We start from the raw sequence: 20456 nt of genomic DNA, 5'->3' as shown, positions 1-20456 counted from the left end.
TTAAATAAACATCACTACAAGAATGCAGTTGGCCATGTTCTAAAATTTAGTAAATTCTGCAAGCAAAATGACCTAGTTTATGCAAGAAGTAAATGACATGAAGGGAAAATGGATGGGGGAGAGGGAACTCAACATGAGGAGGCAATCAGCTCAATCTAGCATGTCATTAATTCTACAAGCTGTATAACCCAATTTTTTGAGAGAGGAAATTCAGAAACTTACATAGCAAACACAATATGTAGAGCACATATGGGGGCGGGGGGATTGAGCCCAGGGGTACTCTACTGCTGAGCCTCTTCCCTACTCCTTTTTTATTTAATTTTAAAACAAGATTTTGCCAGGTTGCCCAGGCTGGCTTTGAACTTGTGATCCTCCTGCCTCAGCCTCTCAAACTGCTGGGATTATAGGTGTGCACCACCATGCCTGGTTCAGACCTTGTCTAGATCCTGTTTAGGATAACATAATTATTTAGGGCTGGGGATGTAGATCAGTGGTAGAGTGTTTCCTTAGCATGCACAAGGCCCTGGATTCAATGCCCAACAATGAAAAAAAAAAAAAAACTAAACCAAAACAACTATTAAGAACTATTTTTGAGAATAGTGGAAGAATTTGAACAAAGTCCTGGTGTTAGATGAGATTAAGGCCGGTTCTTTTTTTTTTTTTAGGTTTGTTAATGGGTTCGTGGTTATGGTTATTTTTAAATCCTTTTCTACTATAAGTGCTTAGTGAAGTATTTTCAGTAAACTGATGTGATGTAGGAATGGTGAAGGAAGTGAGAAGACAATTGAAACAAAGTTGGAAAAACTGTGAAGTAGGCAAGTTTGGGGTGATGGTACTTAGGTGTACATTACAGTCTCCTTTCTATTTTAGCATATTTGAAAATTTCTGTAATAAAGAGCTCAGAAATTCAAAGTGATTGCTTAACTAAACTACTATAGTGACAGAAATATATCAAAATTATTGGAACATTTAAACAAGCATATAAAACAATACTATTTTTCACATATTTTGAAAATGTCCTCTCAATTTCAGCATTAAAGTTATATTGTTTTCTAAGCAATAAACTCCAGTATATAAGTTGTTGCTTCCTTTTCTTACATATGTAAACATTGTCATATGTCTGTACTCCTTGCTCTCTGGAATTAGAAAGAAAAGTAAATAGCAACTCTTCCAAGAAATTTTCCTACTACAAAGAAAGAGGAAAACAGATTTTACTCTCATATTTGTAAACTCCATCAGGAATCTGTCTACATTTCTCTACAAATACAAGCTTATGTACAAAGAAACAGAGTTATAAGTACCCTTGAGTTTAGTCTACTTTAGCTCCCTGGTCTTACAGATGAAGAAATTAAGTCCCAACATTCACATCTCCATGTGGCACTCAGGTCCAGGCAAGCCCAGGCCACTCCTCATCAATGTGGCAATTTTTCCCTCAGCAGTCCTTATAGGAACAGATTTAATCCATCAAACCATCATTTCCAAAGTTCCTTAATAAGGGATTAGTCATTCCCCCTGGAATCCTTATTTTCCAGGTGTATGACGTGGCACGCTGAAGGTGTGAAACCTTCAGGGTTCAACATGAAGCACAAATGGTCACATAGAGTGCTTGTTATGGTTTGGATGTGAGGTGTCCCCTCAAAGCCACACATGAGACAGTGCAAAAAAGGTTTAGAGGAGAAATGATTGGGTTATGAGAGCCTTAACTCAACCAATGTATTAATCCCATGATGGGATTAACTGAGCGGTCATTGGGGGTTTGCATTTGAGGTATGTATTTTCTATCTGGTGAGTGAAGTCTCTGTCTGCTTCCTATTCATCATGTGAGCCCCTTCCCTCTACCACACTCTTCTGCCATGATGTTCCATCTCACCTTAAGGCTCAGCCAAGGAATGGCATCAGCTGAGACTTCTAAAACCATAAGTCCCCCAATAACTTTTTCCTCCTTTAAAATTGTTCTTGTCAGGTCTTTTAGTCACAGTAGTGAAAAAGCTAAAACAATGCTTATCCATTCAAGGAAACGGTGACATTATGGACTAAGTGCCAAATAAACATAGTTTTGGCTTCTATGATCTAAGAGGAGTTGTATGGTACATAAATATTTAAGAGTAATGAAAATGTGATAGCTATGATGGTGGTAATCTGATATTTAGCTCAGAGATTTCTGTGGGCACAAATAGGAAGAAAGATACCAGTTTTGCCTCATAGAAGGTTAAAGAAGGTGTCACATAGGCAATAAGCTTGAGCTTCTCAATTTTGGTTGATTCTGAAAACAGGCCACAGAGCAAGATTACAATAAATAGCTAGCTCAGTGAATCTCAGAAAAATCACTGCATTCAACTAGGCTTGATTCTCTTATTATATGTTTCCCTAGAAATTGTTGGGTCAGTCACCAGGTTAGACATCAACAGAGCGGATCAAGTTCATTTCAATCACTGGGGAAGACAGATTCTAGGTGTTCTAAGAGGAAGTCCATTTCAACAGTCAGGTAATCAGAAAGCAAGGTGGCAAACATTGAAGCAAACTGGCATCAGAGGAGCCTGTCACAAAGGCAAACACCAAAGTGTGGGTAAATGTAGTGCCCAGGAATATAGAGGCAAGTGACAATTTTCAGGTGTATGACATGGCACGCTGAACTAGGGTCCTGGAACTAGGTAAGGGATCTGGGGCAAGACGGGGTCCAGTGCAGCAGAGGAAGCTCAAGTGTTTCTGTTAAGGAAGCACCACATTCAAAGGAAGAAAAAAGGAGGTTGACAAAGGGAGGCCAGCCTCCAATCCTGGAAAGCTGGAGTGACTTGTTGAGTTCAGACTAGAGTAACAGCTGTCAGACTTGAGACACAGGATCAGAATCAGTGTGGCAACAGTGCCCTATAAATTAAAAAGAAAAAAAAAATCTAAATACATGCTCTGGATCAGACTCTGTGCAGAGTGCTAGGCTCCAGACCAGATTGCTAAACTGGGTATCCTTGCCATGGGCAAGTCTGAGCTTGGCTGAGCATACCCAAAGACTTAGCTCACCTCAGGTCGAGCCTGAGGAAATGGAGAATAATTCATAAGAGTCAATTACACATATTTAAAGAATAAAAGCATCACCAGAGCCAAGATGGTAAACATGTCTATCATTTCCCAAAATTTTCTCATGCCTGTTTGTAATCTCTCCTTCCAACTTTCCCATCCAAAGAACCTTACTGTGCTTTCTGACAATGTAGGTTCGTTTTTGTTTTCTAGAAATTTATACGTCAAATCACGCATTTATGATTTTAGTTTACATTTAAGTCTGGGGATACATGTTTCATTAATTTTTGTAACTGGTGAAAGGTATAGATTGAGGTTCATTTTTAAAATATAGAGCTATACAGTTGTGCAAAAAGATAATTTTTCTCCATTAAGTTGTCTTTGCACTATTGTGAAAAACAAGTTGTTTGTAAACATGTGGGTCTATTTTTAAACTCCATTATCTTTTCCATTGATCTGTTATTTTATCTTTATGCCAAGCGACACTGGTTTGCTTACCATACCTTTATAATAAGTCTTGAAATCAGGCAGTGGTAGCTCTAACTTTTTCGCCTCTTTCAATATTGCTTTATTGATTATAAGTTCTTTGAATCTCTGCATAAGTTTTAAAATAACCCTGTTAATTTCTAAAAAAGTTTGTTGAGATTTTGATTGAGATTACACTAAATCTATTGATCAATTTTGGGGAAAAACTCATAACAATGTTGAGTCCTGACCCATGAACAATATATATCTCTCTATTCACTTAGGTATTAAATCTTCCTCAGCAGTGTTTAGTGTTTTCTAGCTTACAGCTCTTTCGTATTTTGTCAAATTTATCAGAACATTACTTCATCTATGAAGAAAAGACAGTTTTACTTCTTTCTTTCTTATTTGAGGCCTTTTTTCTTTTCTTTTCTTACCTGACCATACTAGTTAGAATCTCCAGTGTAATTTCAAATAAAACCGGTGAGAGAGTAGGGTGTAATGGAGCACACCTGTAATCCCAGCAGCCTGGGGGGCTGAGAATCTAAAGCCCAGCCTAAGCAACTCAGTGAGATTCTGTCTCTAAATCAAAATATTAAAAAGGGCTGAGCAGGTGGGGAGAACAAAGGAACTGGATTGTGCAGAGGGGAGTGAAGGAAGGGGAGAGGGAGTAGAGATAGGAAGGACGGTGGAATGCAATGGACATTATTTCCCTACATACATGTATGATTACACTACTGGTGTGACTCTACACCATGTTCAGCCAGAGGAAGAAGTTGTGCTCCATCTGTGTACAACGTGTCAAAATGCATTCCACTGTCATGTATAACTAATTAGAACAAATTTAAAAAATAAAATAAAAAAAGAAAAAACACACTTAAAAATCCACTTTAATTCCATTCACCTTCTAAACTTCTCTGTTGTAGTGATGGTGAATTTCTAAAACTGATGTATTATATGAGGTCTTTTATTATTTAAAAATAATTAACTTTATTGGAGTATGATTTGTACACAATACAATCCACTCATTTTCTATATATAAAAAAAGTCGGGGAGGTGCTGGGGATGTGGCTCAATGGTTGAGCGCCCTTGGGTTCATCCTCAGTACAAAAACAAAACCAAAAAAAAAAAAAAAAGCAGTGTGAGAGAAAATATGCATGTTTTGCTCTTCACCTTGAGGAACAAACATTAGTCTTTCACCATGAAGAATGATGCCAGTTAAAAAAGTTCCCTTGTACTTCCTGTTTGCAGAAACAGAAGTCAAATTTTGTCAAATGCTTTTTCTTTAGCTATAAAATTATTATCTGTTTTTTTAAGCTACTTAATATGGACTGCTAATGTAATGTGAATTACAATAATATGAAGAATTATTCTGATTGTTTAATGTTAAGTCAATCTTGCGTTTTTGGAACAAGTCCCACCAGGTCATGACGTATTATCCTCTTCATATATTATTTGATTGGATTTGCTATAATTGTGTGTAGAATGTTTGCATCTATGTTCGTGAGGGTTATTGGTTTGCCCTTCAGTGTCTTTACATGCTTTTGTTGTCAGGGTAATGAGATGAGTATAATTCTGGTCTCAAAACAGAGTATGAAATGTTTCTCTTCCTGTAATTTATGACTATGATGTAGTTCTCATTGTCTCCTTGAAAACTTAGGAAACCTGGATCAAAGAGAGTAAATAATTTAGCTCGGAGTCGGAAGAACTTAAGTGGCAGAAGCCAACCTTGAAATTTCTCTAAACCCTAATTCTAGCTGCCTTTGCCAAAGGGGTGTGACTGTCACAGGAAGCCCCCATGGCTTCCCATATTCTTTGTTAGTCATGTTCCGAATCATTTTACCAACAAGAAAAGTCCACTTATTATTCTAAATCTGAAGAAGGACACCATCCTAGCATTTCATTTAACTATCACTTCTGTCCAAATATTTCTTTCCAAACTTTAGCATATCATAGGAGCTCATGTGATATATTCTTACACCAATGCAAGCAATTCTAGGATGATTTTAACAACAAGGTTTTGTTGTTTCTGCTGTTTTAAATATATATGAATAGAAGTACATATTTATCAAATTAGTAAGATAAGCCAATTTTATAGGTAATTAAATTTACAGCCTTTAATGATTCAACTAGGATGTAAACACACAACAGTTTTATTGAGCCAAGTACAATTCCATTCACACTCACAAAGGTAAGTCATGTGTCACTCACAGGAAGCCTCGGAATCTGTTGAGGTCATTGTTTGGACTTTCACATTCTATCCTACTGGAGAACTTCTCAGGATCGACTTCAGAGTCCTAAAAATATTTTTTAGAAATCACAAAACAAGAATTGAAGATGAAACCCATAACAGGTAAGTATTTTATCATTTTCACCAATTCCTAAAATAGGACTAAGGCTTTTTGTAACATGAAATTTTTGTGATAAATTTCTTGGATGCCTGGGTGCAGTGGTGCATGCCTGTAATCCCAGCGACTTGGGAGGCTGAGGCAGGAGGATCGTGAGTTCAAAGTCAGCCTCAGCAAAAGTGAGGCACTAAGCAACTAGTGAGACCCTGTCTCTAAATAAAATACAAAATAGGGCTGGGGATGTGGCTCAGTAGTTGAGTGCTCCTGAGTTCAATTCCCAGTACAAAAAAAAAAAAAATCCCAAATAAAAGACAGTATAGACATAATTATGGGATCCATAATTAATGATTCCAGAGCACTAAAAAGCATCTGCAGATGATGAAATCATATATTAAAATTCATGCAGTATCCTACTAGAAATTATAAATACTCTAATCAACAAGGCACTGGAAATACTTTCGGTGTGGTCTTTAACTATATAGGTAGTTTCTGAGAGTAAATGTGAATGGGGACACTTTGAGCAAATATGCATTCAATTTCACCCAAGTTTTATAAATTAAAAATAAGCAGGACATCAACATCTCACAAAATTTTTAATGGATCAAACAGATAATTTTAAAATGCCTTATAATTGGATACACAAGCAAAATGCCTTTATAAAACACAGCAGTTATGAGGCATAATTCATTAAGGACAAGCCACATCAACCTTATCTTACTTCTTTTATTTTATATGGATGTTTGGCTAATAAGAGGAATACTATAGATATTGATGTAGCTCAAAATACTAATGTCTATATTATAGCAAACATAGAAACTGAATAATGATTATATGATTTAACATGCTAATAATATCTTTTGAGTTCTTTTGATATACTAGAATCTATATCAGGCACTTTAAATATTTGAACTAATTTCTTTTTTCTAACTGCAAGAGGAAGGCACTATAATTAAGCCTAATTATCAGATGAGGAAAGAAACACAATGAGTATGAAAGTACTCAAAAGAAATGTTTAGATCAAAATTACAATTGAGATCACTGGATTCCAGAGCAACTCATCCTTAATTGAACCCAAATTGTGCTGATTAATCAACTGATATTGACCTCAAAATAGCTATTTGGGAGTCTAATAAAATTCTGAGTTGTGCGCAACTTTTGCCAATGCCTAAGTTGCAGGACTGCTTACAAAAATGACAGTAACACTAATCTCAGAGGCATATCAATAATAGATGATTTAAATGGAATTCATAGGTGGAAAGATGGGCCCAATGTGATAAGAAGAAAATTACCAAAGATAAGGGTATTAGGAAACTAAAACCATTTCAAATTTATACGTATAAGATGAAGGAATCTCAATAACAGTATTTCAGATTAAAAAAAAAAAACATAAAATTTTAAAATCCTTCATCTCAATTGCTTCCAGAAAAAGAGATGGGAAACTGATCTGGGTGCATGTTTTTACAATACTATGAAGTATTATTTCCATTTGAAGATAACAAACTGATGGATAAAGTCTTTAAGTGATTATTATTAATGGGAGAGCTGAGATTCATTCAAATTCATGTTAATATAACTTCTGTGTCAATTAGAAAATTTATATAAGTTCTATATAATGTCTATATAACTTCTTTTAAGTTCTTGCTACCCTCAACATAGTGCAGTGAATGGTCTAGAAGATATATGGTATTAGAAACTCCAAAAATTTTGAAAGGCTTTGTTATACAAGTAATTATAGATCTTAGGAACAATGATCAACAAAGCATATGATATTAATCTAAGATTTCTTTATCTAAGATTAAGAAAAACAAATTAGCAGGTGCATATTTCTATTGCAAAGTAATTTTCCAAGTTGCAAATTAAGTCTTTCAAGTTCCTTTAATTAAGTTCAAAAAAAAAAAAAAAACATGATTGCCATACTGAAGTGTTTGAACTCCAAAGTCATTTTATCTTATTATCTACAAAATATAGTAAATGTCCATTGATATCTGGAACTGGATTAAATCATCAGGGATTCTATTTTCTCTAGGTAGGAATGAATTTAAAAATCTCTTTGTTGTACTGTGGAAATGAGATCAGTTATTTTCTGGGGGAAAAAAGTTAAAATTGCCAGCTGAGAAACATTATTTACCTGCTCTGCATATCCCCGAACCACCTGCCTCTGTTTTAAATTGCTTTCTCCATCAAGACCAGAAGTCTCAATGTGACATATTCCATCAGGATCAGTGGAAAACAGCAATACCATATCAGCAGGAATGATCTCGTTACAAGAGAGACGAATAAAGTCCCCAACAGTGACATCTTTCCAGCAATGGTCAACATATGTTTTCTCTTTCCTAAAATTGAAAAAAAAAAGTTTAAGAATAATATTAAACCAAAAATATATATAATTGTTTCTTAAAATTTCACTTTATAGTTTAAATTATGTTCAAAGTATCAGGATGAATTTTAGCGTAATAAATGCTAATAGGGGAGTTACACAATCAGTAAAACCTAAATTCCCCAAATGATTCACCTGAAAATTTACTTAAGCCACTAAAACATAGTTTTCAGCGCTTTATTCATGTGAGATTTTGAAACTTTACACCCCACCCTTTGAGTGCAATTCTAATAAAATCACAGTTAACAGTAGATACATATATTTACATGCAGAGCAATTCCTGCATGCTGCTCTGGTCAGGAACCTAACAGGGCACAAGGCATATTATCTGCTGTCAGAGAGCTGCCCATCTGGCAGATAGGGTGGATAATTAAATAAAACACAATATTTTTTTAAAAAAATAATCATGCCCCCATATTAACACCTCTAATGATCACTGAATAGATCCAAAATCAGCCTTCCATTTCAGTGAATTCGACCAACCACACATCAAAACTGCTAGAAATAAAAAGTTGTGCTGAACATATACAACTTTTTTCTTGTCATTATTCTATAATAAATGTAGCATGACAACAATTTATATAGCATTTAGATTGTATTAGGTATTATAAGTAATCTAGAGATGACTTAAAGTATGCAGGAGGATGTACCTAGGCTACATGCAAATATAATACCATTTTAAATAAGGGATTTGAGCATCCCCTCCCTCCCTTCACAGACACTGAGGGATGGCTGTACAGCTTAAAGTGATCCAGTCCTGATTTTACACAGCTGATTCTGAGAAAGGAGGATGGCAAATTTGATCCTTTGTCAAAGTATAGTTTTCTCATGCTGTACTTTTTTTTTTCGATGAAAGACACATCTTTTGAGGTTTACTTGCCTTAAGTACTCTATTTATGTTAAAGCTTTGTCCAAACTTCTTACACCTTTCTGTCCAATGACATTTTTTATGCTCCATAAAGAATTTTCCTTAGTATAAAATGAGGACATCATATGGTAGAATGTCAAATCAGCTAATGAAACAGCTAATGTAGAATGTCAAATCAGCTAATGAAACTATTGTTACTGGCATTTCATATAAAATGCCAGTAGCAATAGTTTCAAAGGTCTGTCTCATTCCCTCACTGTCTCTTAGATATGTATATGAAGAACTGGTATTTGACATAAAATTATACTTATTTTAAAAGCAAAGTTATTTGTTTTCTATTACATTTATGAGGTTAAATATTCATATTCAATGTAAAAATCTTGGTAGATAGTTATATTTTAAGCTATATTACCTATATGTTACAAATTATTGATTTGTGAGGTTAAATGGAAATGCCATCTTAGAGAAATATTTTCATAGCTTCTGCTCTACAAATTATACTAGATACTTAAAGAAATATCACCTCAATGGGCAATATAAACATGAAGAAGTATGTTTTCAGGACCTAGCCTCCCTAAATACCTAATCCACCAGGTTGATCCAAATAAAGGAAATCCTTGACTCTAGAATTTGCTAGTTTATGGAGAAAAGCAAATAAATGACTTAGTTCATCTTTATCAAACTTGACCTAAAAGTCTGTGCATACCAGTTCATTCTTCCATGGAAAAAAGTAATAGAATATGAAAAGATAGGCAGTGATCATATTTGAAAGTTTAGTCCTATATGCCATACCTGTGTGTAGGCATTCTGTTCCATAGAAAAAAAAAGAGTCACCAAAGGTTAACAGGAAGGGTATGATGCTACTTCTGTTTGCTTACTCCTGCAATGGAGTACTGCACATTTTATTGGTGGCAGCTGAATTAGCAGTAGAAATGGCCAAGAGACCAATGGAAAATTATGGAAATAATTCAAGAGAAGGATGAAGACAATCAGAATGAAAGCAGTAGCAACAGAAATGAACAAGAGACAAAATCAGAACATATTTAGGTACCAGAGACAGCCAAGTTTTCTTAGTACATGAAAAGGAGTTACCAAGAATGACACTATGGTTTCTAACTTGTATGATGGGTTGATATTGCCTTCCAACATGTTTCAGATTTTGGAAGAAACTGCATCACAGAGGGAATAAATTCATTCTGAGAAGTTTTTATTTGAAGAGGGATATGCAGTTAAAAAATGTCTACCAGTTTGAACATTCTGATTTAATGCCCATGAATATAGATTCAGAATTGGAAGTATACAGAGAACAACTGGTACCAGGTAAGGTGTTGGGTTAACCACAAATCAGTGCCTAGGAAAGCTTGCAGTGAGGTCTCTAAAACAATGTGGTGAAAATGGGGAGCTGCCACTTCCCTTACCTCCAGTCCTTGGTAGATTATCTGAACAAAGTAACCTAGGTTGTAAAGAAAAGAAATGTACTCACAAACATCTAAGAAAGCCACCTTGCAGTGGACATGCAACCTATCTTATGTATTTCCCCAGCTTGTAGGCAGGGTACAGCCCTCCACTGCATCCTGGCCTGCCACTGCAGAGGAACAAGTGAATAATAAAATGTCCAAAACCGCTCCATTGAGTCCTCCAAGTTCTCTCTTTGGGATTAGTACACAGTATGCATGGGGTCTTTGCAGCCCTGGGGTTGAACACAAGGATACAAGGTTCTTTAGGGAAAGAGATTTCAAGATGATAGAAAAGTGGAAGATGATCCAAGAGAAAGTGATCCTAGAGAAATCAAGGGAGAAGAAAAATTTAGGAAGGAATCATAGTTAAGGGCCACAGAGGTATCTTTTTTAAAATTTTAATTAGGTATATATGACAGCAAAATGCATTTTGATTCATTGTACACAACTGCAGCACAAATTTTTACTTCTCTGGCTGTACACGATGTAGCATCATACCCTATATGCAGTCATACGTATATCTAGGGTAATGATGTCCATATAATTCCACCATCTTTCCTGGCCCCATGCACCCTCCCTACCCTCCCTCCCCTTTGCCAAAGTTCCTCCATTTTTTCCATGTCCCCCCATCCCCGTTTTGGATTAGCATCAATTTATCAGAGAGAACATTTGGTCTTTGGATTTTTGGCATTGGTTTACTTCACTTAGCATGATATTCTCCAACTCCATCCATTTACATGCAAATGCCATGATTTTATTCTCTTCTAATGCTGAATAATATTCCATTGTGTATATATACCACAGTTTCTTTATCCATTCATCTGTTGAAGGGCATCTAGGTTGCTTCCACAGTTTAGCTATATATGAATTGAGCTGCTATGAACAGAGGTATCTTGTAGCATAAGAATCATGGGCTGGGGTTGTAGCTCAGTGGTAGAGCGCTTGCCTAGCATGTATGAGTCACTGGGTTCGATTCTCAGCACCACATATAAATAAATAAAATAAAGATTCATTGAAAACTAAACAATGTTAAAAAAAAAAGAATCAAAGCGCCTACAGATCTGGTTACAAAGTCTGCTGATAACATATAATTATTGATAGGGAGCAGTAAAGGAGAAAGTGTGGCCTCCAGCAAATCAGGGAACAATCTGAAGTTGGAGAGTAGAACATTGCTAGAGTTTAGCTGTAGAAGAATAAAGAGTGAAAATAGGCTCTGTAAGGGAAGTGAGTCAAACACAAATTTGAATATAGGGAAGAAGCTGATAGAGAAGTCAAGATATAAAATTGAAGACAGAGGGGCTGGGGTTGTGGCTCAGTAGTAGAGCACTTACCTACCATGTGTGAGGCACTGGGTTTGATCCTCAGCACCACATAAAAGTAAAATAAAAGGTATTGTGTTCACCTTCAACTAAAAAATAAAAACATTTTTTAAAATTTTAAAAAATTAAAGTACTAAAACAAATTTGAAGACAGAATGGAGGAAGTTGGTCGAGACTATAGAGAAACAATAAGGAATGACATTAACAATACAGATGGACAGGTTACTATTACAAGGAAGTGAGTTCCCTCTTAATCTAAGGTTGGAAAAAAAAATAGATCAAGATTTGGATGTTATAATATGAAGGAATTTGAGCCAAGAATGGTGGCTCATACCTGTAATCCCAGCAACTCAGCAGGCTGAGGCAGAAGCATTGCAGTTCAAGGCCAGCCTCAGCAATTTGTCAAGGCCCTAAGTAATTTAGCAGACCCTGCCTCAAAATAAAAAGAACTGGGGACTTGGCTCAGTGGTAAAGTGACCTTGGATTCAAACCCAAGTACCAAAAAAAAAAAAAAAAGGAATTTGAGATATATAGTTCATTTTCAATAGCTTCTACTTTCCCATATGTAAAAAAGCTAAGTGGAAATTGGTTGAGAATTTGTGAATGTAAGGAAGGAAGACAAGACTTGAACATTAAGGTACAAAATTTTATTTTTCTTTAAATATAAAAGTAAAATTGTTGTAAGCAATAATTTTATTTATTCTACACTAGAACAAAATTCAAATGAAGTCAATTTTACAAATGAATTCATGTCATTTTTCCCTATTTGGTATTCATATTGGGATTTTAAAAAATAGCTGATTTTCCTAATAGCTAGATCAATAAACATATACTGACATTAGTATATCATATACTGACATTAGTTATATGAGGTGCTAAGGATATGAAAATGATGAAGATATGGTCCCACTGTAAAAAAATGTATAGTCAAAAAATTAAAAACACAAACAATAATTTCATACAAGAGAGGTAAACACAGCTACTATGGAAGCAGATGAGGGAGGCATTTACTCTTGGAGGAGTGGTCCTGCAACTTTTTGAAGGATGATCAGGTGAAGAGAGGAGGGACAGCACATCAGTCAGGGTGCCCATCCTTGGGCAGAGGAACGAAGACAGGAGGCATGAAAGAGTGTAGAGTATGGAGGCAACTATACACTAAGTAACCACGATTCCTGCAAGTTTGCCTAACCTTGAACATTCACAAATGTTGGCCCATGCGAAATAAGACTAAGTTTCTTTCCTGAATATAGAATTTAAACTAGGAAGAGGATTGTCTTCTCTTGGGGCCTAAACATGCATTTAGAGCTTCTTACATCTACTTAGTTTTTTGTGCTGTGGGTAACTCTCACTGGTCAAAGCATGGTACTCATAATCCCTTCTTCAGGAAAGCTTCCAGGACCTTTTTCCTCTTTAAGAGTTCAATATCAAACAGCTCTGCCACATCAGCATTGGAAGAAGCTGAGAAAACAATGCCATTGACATTTAACAGTAACTCCACTTGGGTGGGAAATTGGTAAAGGGGAGTGAGGGAGGGAGATAAAGACAAGAAAATGTGGGCTTCTACTTCTTACTTTCTAAAACAAAAAATAGAACAGGATGAGATTTTGAACAAATAGCTCATTTTGATTTTTAAGGTATTTTTCTAGTAAACACTAAAAATAATTTATAATATATAAGATATATAACCAATTTCCATTTAACTTTTTCATATGGGAAAGTAGAAGCTATTGAGCATGAACTATGTATCTCAAATTCTTTTTTTTTTTTTTTGGTACTTGGGTTTGAATCCAATATCACTTTACCACTGAGCCAAATCTCCAGTTCTTTTTATTTTGAGGTAGGGTCTTGCTAAATTACTCAGGGCTTTGACAAATTGCTGAGGTTGGCCTTGAACTGGAATCCTCCTGCTGAGTTGCTGGGATTACAGGCATGAGCCACCATGCCTGGCTCAAATAGTAATAGTAAGTTACCATTGGACACAACAACAGCTAGATTTTATGAGATGCTTTATATACCTTCACTCATTTAATTTTTATCTGTGGTTTGTGGTAGGTATTATGAATGTACTATGGTCCCCCCTTTTTACAAAATATTGACCCTGGTGTGTTAAGTGACATAAGTTACACAGCTCCTAAGTGACCCTGGTATTTGAAACAAGGCATGTGGCTCCATAGTACACTCTGTCAAGTACTAAGGTTTATTGCCAGCTCCCATTACTTCTGATGAACACCAAACAGAGTACGGTTTAAATTACACTATAAAGTGAATGTGAAGAACCACTACTTTACAAAATGCCACATATAAAGTTAATTAACATAGAAGGCCACTGGTATTTTCATTCATTTCAAGAATCATGGAATTCCATGGATTTATGAGATAATCCTAAAATGCTAACAGTAGGTACTATCAACAACATGATGATTTTTTTTCATGTTTTAAAACTAAATTTATTATTAGTAATTTAAATTTTACATACTGGTTTACGTATTTTTTAAAAATTTTTCCACATTTTTATTGGTACATTATAGTTGTACATAATGGTGGGATTTGTTGTTATATAGTCATTCATGCACACAATAAAACAATATAACTTGGCTGATATTATTCCCCATTATTTCCCCTTTCCTTCTCCTCCTCCCTCTCTGGTCCCTTTCCTCTATTCTACTGATTTGCCTACAATTTTCATGAGATTCACCACCACTACCTTTCTTTTCACTTTCACACATGAGATGAAAATATATGACCCTTGACCTTCTGAGCTTGGCTTATTTCACTTAACATGATATTCTAAAGTTCCATCCATTTTCTTGGAAATAACATAGTTTTAGTTATTTTTTAATGGCTGAGTAAAACAATTTTCTTGTGTGTGTGTGTGTGTGTGTGTATGTGTGTGTGTGTATATATATACACACACACACATACACACATTTTCTTTATCTATAGATCCGTTGATGGACTCCAAGGCTGGTTCCATAGTTTGGCTATTGTGAACTGTGCTGCTATAACGGTGGTATATATTATTACTGTAGTATGATGACTTTAATTCTTTTGGATAAATATAGAGGAATAGTATCATTGGGTTGTATGGTGGTTCCATGCCTAATTTTTTGAGGAAGCTCCATACTGATTTCCATAGTGATTGTACTAATTTGCAGTCCCACAAACAATGTAAAAATGTTATTTTTCTCTCCACATCCTCTGCAGTATTTATTAATACATTTATTTATGTAGGTACTGGGAATTTAAACCAGGAGCACTTTACCATTTAACTACATCACCAGTCCTTTTAATTTTTATTTATATTTTATTTTATTTATTTTTTAAAAATCTTTATTTTATTTATTCATTTTTATGTGGTGCAGAGGATCAAACCTAGGGCCTCAGACTTGTGAGGCGAGTGCTCTACCACTGAGCCATAAACCCAGCCCTTAATTTTTATTTTTGAGACAGGATCTCACTAAGTTGCTTAAAACCTTGAGAAATTGCTGAGGCTGATCTCAGACTTGCAATCCTCCTGCATCAGCCTCCTGAGTCATTGGGATTACAGCACTGCACCTGGCTTTACCATTTGTACTCTTGATGATTGTCATTCTGACTAACATGAGATAAAATCTCAGTGTAGGCTTGATTTGCATTTCCCTAATCACTAATGATGTGAACACTATGGTAATTTTTAAAGGTCAGAAAATAGTGTCTGTCCCTTGAGGGTAGGCCTTATATATCTATTTTTTATTTAAATCTTACTATTGTTTGGATGAAGTGTCCCCAAAGGCCAATGTGTTGAAGGATTGGTCCTCAGCTCATGGCACTATTGGGAAGTGGTAGAACCTTTGAGAGATGGGGCCTAGTGGGAGGAAGATACGTGATCTGGAGTGCACCTTGAAGCAACTTCTTGTACCCTAGACCCTGTCTCTCTCTTTTTCTCTTTGCTTCCTGGCTGCCAGAAAGTGAGCAGTATCTTCTGCCATTTGTTCCTGCCGTGATGTGCTGCCTCACTTCAGGCCCAAAAGCAATGGGGCTGACCAACCATGGACTGAAACTTTCAAAATTATGTCCCTACGTAAACACTTTTTTTTAAAAAAATTTGATTAGCTCAGACATTGTGTTAGGTAACATAAACCTGACTAGCACAAATTAAATTTCTCATTGCCTGCCATGTAGAAGACACCCAAATTTGTTAAATGAGTAATAATGTTATTTTCAAGACATTTCTATTATCTTGAAACAGACCTATACCCTTATAAAGACTCCCAATTTAAAGGCAGTCTTAAGAAAATGAGGTTTCCTTTAGAAACTGGAGTGTAATAAGGTTTAAATGTTTAATTTCTGCCGCGGTGTTGGTTGTTTCAAATGATTCTTACCCATAAAAATTAAGCATTTGTGAAAGACTGCATATTACAAATAAGAACCAAATTATCTGCCTAGAAATATTAATATGCTTCTTCCAAAAGCTTGCTAAGTTTAATAGCTCTATACTTTCACACTCAATTTTCTGAGAAATAATTTACTCTCCTAAACGAACTCTTTACATTTCATAGGAATATAAGCATATTTAAATCAACAATGCATGGTTTTATAGCCTACCTTTATTTCTTTAGAGCCTTATAATAATTATTCAAAGAACAATTTGAGAAGAATACATAAGCACTCTATATTCTTCTATATCGCTAAACAAAAGTAAATTACATAGAATATAGATGAAAAGAAAATCATCCAAGTCTCTTATGAAATACAATCATGAAGAAATATCTTAGAATGGACCTTAAATAATTGACTAGAATATTGCATTTCATTATTCAGTTTATGCGAAAATCATCTACAAAAGATCTAGACTATGTCTAAAAGGACAAAAAAAATAGTTATGCCAGGTCTCCCACTAGGCAATATGAATATCTAAAAAATAGTAAGATGTTATTAGAAGTTCTCAAGTATGGCTTAATGACTTGATGATGTGGCATGCAAAAGCTCTAGCTAATTGTGAATGATCTGTAATGGTAGTCCTGATGGCTAACCTTTTCTTGCCATTACAAAGTACTAGGTACTATGCTTACTGTTTTATCATTACATTCAAAATCAAAGAAGGTGGGTATTTGGCAAGCTTATATAATTTCACCAAAGCTGCACAGTTACTAAGATTAGAAAGAACTTTTTAGAACTTAGAAAGTTAATTAAACACATATTATCAACTCTAAACTCATATTAAAAATCAGCAATTGGGGCTGGGGTTGTGACTCAGTGGCAGAGTGCTTGCCTACCATGTGTAAGGCACTGGGTTCGCACCACATATAAATGAATAAAACAAAGGTTCATTGACAACTAAAAAAAGAATTAAATTTTAAAAATCAGCAATTATTTATATGTAAGAATATATATAAAAATAGATAATAAGTATTCTTTTCATTTGACAAATTTGGTTTTAGCTGGATAATCTTATAATTTGTCAAAATGTGGACTTTGTTCCCTATAAAATCATTTCATCTCTTTATCCCTGGAATTTTTATAAGTAATCAAATATTAATGAATGATTCATAGAACTATTGTAAATGTTCTATGATTTTAAAAAGCAAATTACAAACTTACATTATACTACTATTCCATTGTTTAACAGAATACATCAGGTTTTTTTTTTCTTTTTTTGGTGGGGGGCAGGGACCAGGGATTGAACTCAGAGGCACACAATCACTTAGCCACATCCCAGCCCTATTTTTTCTTTTTCTTTTTTTTTTTTTTTGTATTTCATTTAGAGACAAGGTCTCACTGAGTTGCTTAATGCCTCGCAGTTGCTGAAGCTAGCTTTGAACTCGCAATCCTCCTGTCTCAGCCTCCCAAGCTACTGAGATTACAGGCGTGCGCTGTTGCTCCTGGCCTGGTTCTCTTTTAATTAAACACAAGTATAAGAAAAACGTAGAACTAAATTTTTATTATTCCCATAATCTCATATCATCTTTTAAAGAAATGTTACTTTTCTTGTTTTCTTGATAGATCTTTAAAACAAATGTTGTGAAAACCACTGAAGTCTAATAATAAACAATATTGAGAATTCTGCAGGTTTCAGCTCAAATATCACTTCTTCAGCAAGCCTTCCCTAGCCTACTCCTCTCTGGCTGATATAAGGTTGCAGACAAGACACACATGTCTATATTGTTCCCTAAATACTGACTTATAATCTAAAAATAAAAACTCAGGAGCTGCATATAAGATACCTCAAGGTACCAAACTCACCTCAGCTGAGTTTATTCTTGGTTACACAGAGTTTCTACTTATTTTACAAATATTGAAAATGCAAGTCTCTAATAATATCCATGCTCCTGAATGGACTTGCTCCTGTGGATGCTGCTGCTACTGCGATGGGCTGCCTCCACTCTGTGCATAAAAAGGAACACTTTTCTCCATTTCTCCATAGGTAGCTCCTGTCTTCTCTTCACATCCCAATTTATTTTTCATATCCATTCAAGTTTACTCTTGTTTTTCATAATTCATCTTATTTCTGATCCTAAATTATGACATCTAAAGTTAAAAACAATTTGCTTGCTCTCCTTCTTATGGATTGAGGTCTCTTTCAATTCCACTGTGCACAAGTTATAGAAGTCCTGGATCTACAAAGGCTATTGTTTTCCTTCCAACACCTGACTTAAAGTTCACTGTAGGATTTTAAGAAATATTCATAGAAAACAATAACAACCACACAGAAAAAAAAGGTCCTGGTCACGCCTAGGAGGGAAAAAAACCAACACATTTCTAAATGATATAAAGATGTACATATATTCTTCAGTGAAGCTCCAGTTACACTTACCTACTGTAAACTTTAGTGACTAAATTGTTGATCTGTTTGTCGATTTTGTATTTTCGGTAATCTTCCAAGCCATCCTTAATTGCGATAATTGTAAGGACCACCACCAGAGGCAGCATGGTAATTTCCTTTTGGAAGGCTTCTACCAAAGGCACCCAGTTCAGGACGACTAAGAACAGGAAATACAAATTGGCAGCCCTGCAATCCAAATATGCAGAGGAAGGTGTAAAGGAAGTACTATTTTCTCTATTTTAAAAGTTAAAAATAGAAGAAATTCAGAGTCAGCATGTTTTTAACTCTTTAGCCTTTTGTATAACCAAATAGATTCAAACTAGGGCCCAAATAAGTGGGAAAACCTGAGGGTGTTTGTTTGGTTTTTGTCTTCTCTTTGAGGGTAACCCTTCTATTTCTTTGTAAGCTATTCAAAACCTAATTATTCAGAAACTTCTTAGCTTTCTCTGTTTTATTTTTAAATATTCCTCTACTAGTTCCTTATTTTAAGTTTAAAAGAAAACCAAAATCTCAATCTTGCATAGCCCCTTGAATTTTTATCACATATTTTCCCATTGACCATGAAATGACTCAAAAGAATACTCTACTCATATTTTTTCTTTTTCTTCTGTGACTTTGATTATTTGTAAGTGGACCATATCCAGCTCTACAGGGAACTTTTCAAATTTCTGATTTGTTTTCAATTAAACACACTAGATTACAAACTCCATAGAAGACATAAATACCCATAATACTTAAAGCCAGTAATTCAACAAATTCACATCTGCACTTCAAACACAACCACTGTTGAATAAGTGCATATGAAGTATATATAGAATGAAATATGGGAATAAAGTATGTAGAATGAATCATAAATGTTAAGAACCTCTACACTCACAATAGCACTTCAAATACATTTACAAAAAAAAAAAAAAAAAAAAATTCCAGCCAAGCTTCTTTTTACAACTGTCTTTCCTTTTTTTGTTAATCTTTCTTGTCATAATAGCTCAATATGTTCCCATCAACTTTTTCTTCCTTTCATTGAATTCCTCACATCTAACCCACCATAACTGTAATAGGTTAGAGTAACAGTCCCACATTGTTCTAAGTTCAGGTTGCCATGACAACTCACCAGGCTATATACTTCAGCTTCCTAAATGAACTGTCTGCCTAAGTCCCTCCATCTATGCATCACACTGAAATACAGGCAAGAGAATGTTACTCTGCTCAGAAATGTGCCTGCAGTTTTTGGTCTCACCTCTTTATCCTGACATCAAGGCCCTTCTGGTGGATTAGACTTATATTTCCAACACTATTTCTTAATGCTCCCCAGAATAGATCCTATGTGTTATCAGAGAAGACCACTCCCAAGGCTAGAATGTCTCACCGACCCTCAGAAGTAGGTCACATGCCACTTTGCCTTCCATTGCTCACACTGGTATTATGATTCTCTGTGAGGTTCCCATTCTACATGATGGCACTGGATAACACTCATCACATTCCCCATATCTTTCTTCATTTGTATATAATTCTTGTGTCCCTAGCTAATCTGAAAACTCCACAAGGAAAGGAGCAATGCTTTTACCTGCATTTCCTTAGGTGCCTAAACTCAGAAGCTCTTCCTTAAATGCATATTAAACTAAATTATGTCACTGCTTCAGATAGCAACATCGTACACCGCATTTGCTTCAGGACTCTATTTCCCCATGTTACGAAGTAAGAAAAATGTGAAATGAAAATGGAGTATGGTTTAATGGAAAGAACACTAAAGCAAGAGAGAGAAGATGACAAGGCTGTAGCCGTTGGTCAGTTATCACTGGCAGGACACT

At 35.3% G+C, this 20456-nt stretch overlaps 1 protein-coding gene across 3 annotated transcripts in view; it reads right to left on the bottom strand.

The window, feature by feature from the left end:
- The window catches only part of Atp10d (ATPase phospholipid transporting 10D (putative)), a 108619-nt gene that overhangs the window by 58303 nt on the left and 29860 nt on the right, over positions 1 to 20456 (bottom strand). For all 3 annotated transcript variants that reach the window (XM_048784432.1, XM_048784431.1, XM_015482080.2), the window contains 3 exons: positions 18640 to 18834; positions 7954 to 8158; positions 5689 to 5774 (listed from right to left, as the gene is read on the bottom strand). In XM_048784432.1, the coding sequence (XP_048640389.1) occupies positions 5689 to 5774; positions 7954 to 8158; positions 18640 to 18834 (486 nt within the window). The remainder of the gene's footprint in view (positions 1 to 5688; positions 5775 to 7953; positions 8159 to 18639; positions 18835 to 20456) is intronic.

This window comes from Marmota marmota, unplaced genomic scaffold (assembly GCF_001458135.2).
Source record: "Marmota marmota marmota unplaced genomic scaffold, marMar, whole genome shotgun sequence".
Classification (NCBI taxonomy): domain Eukaryota; kingdom Metazoa; phylum Chordata; class Mammalia; order Rodentia; family Sciuridae; genus Marmota; species Marmota marmota.
The sequence above is the reverse complement of the archived record's forward strand: the minus strand, read 5'-3'. Positions and strand labels throughout refer to the sequence as shown.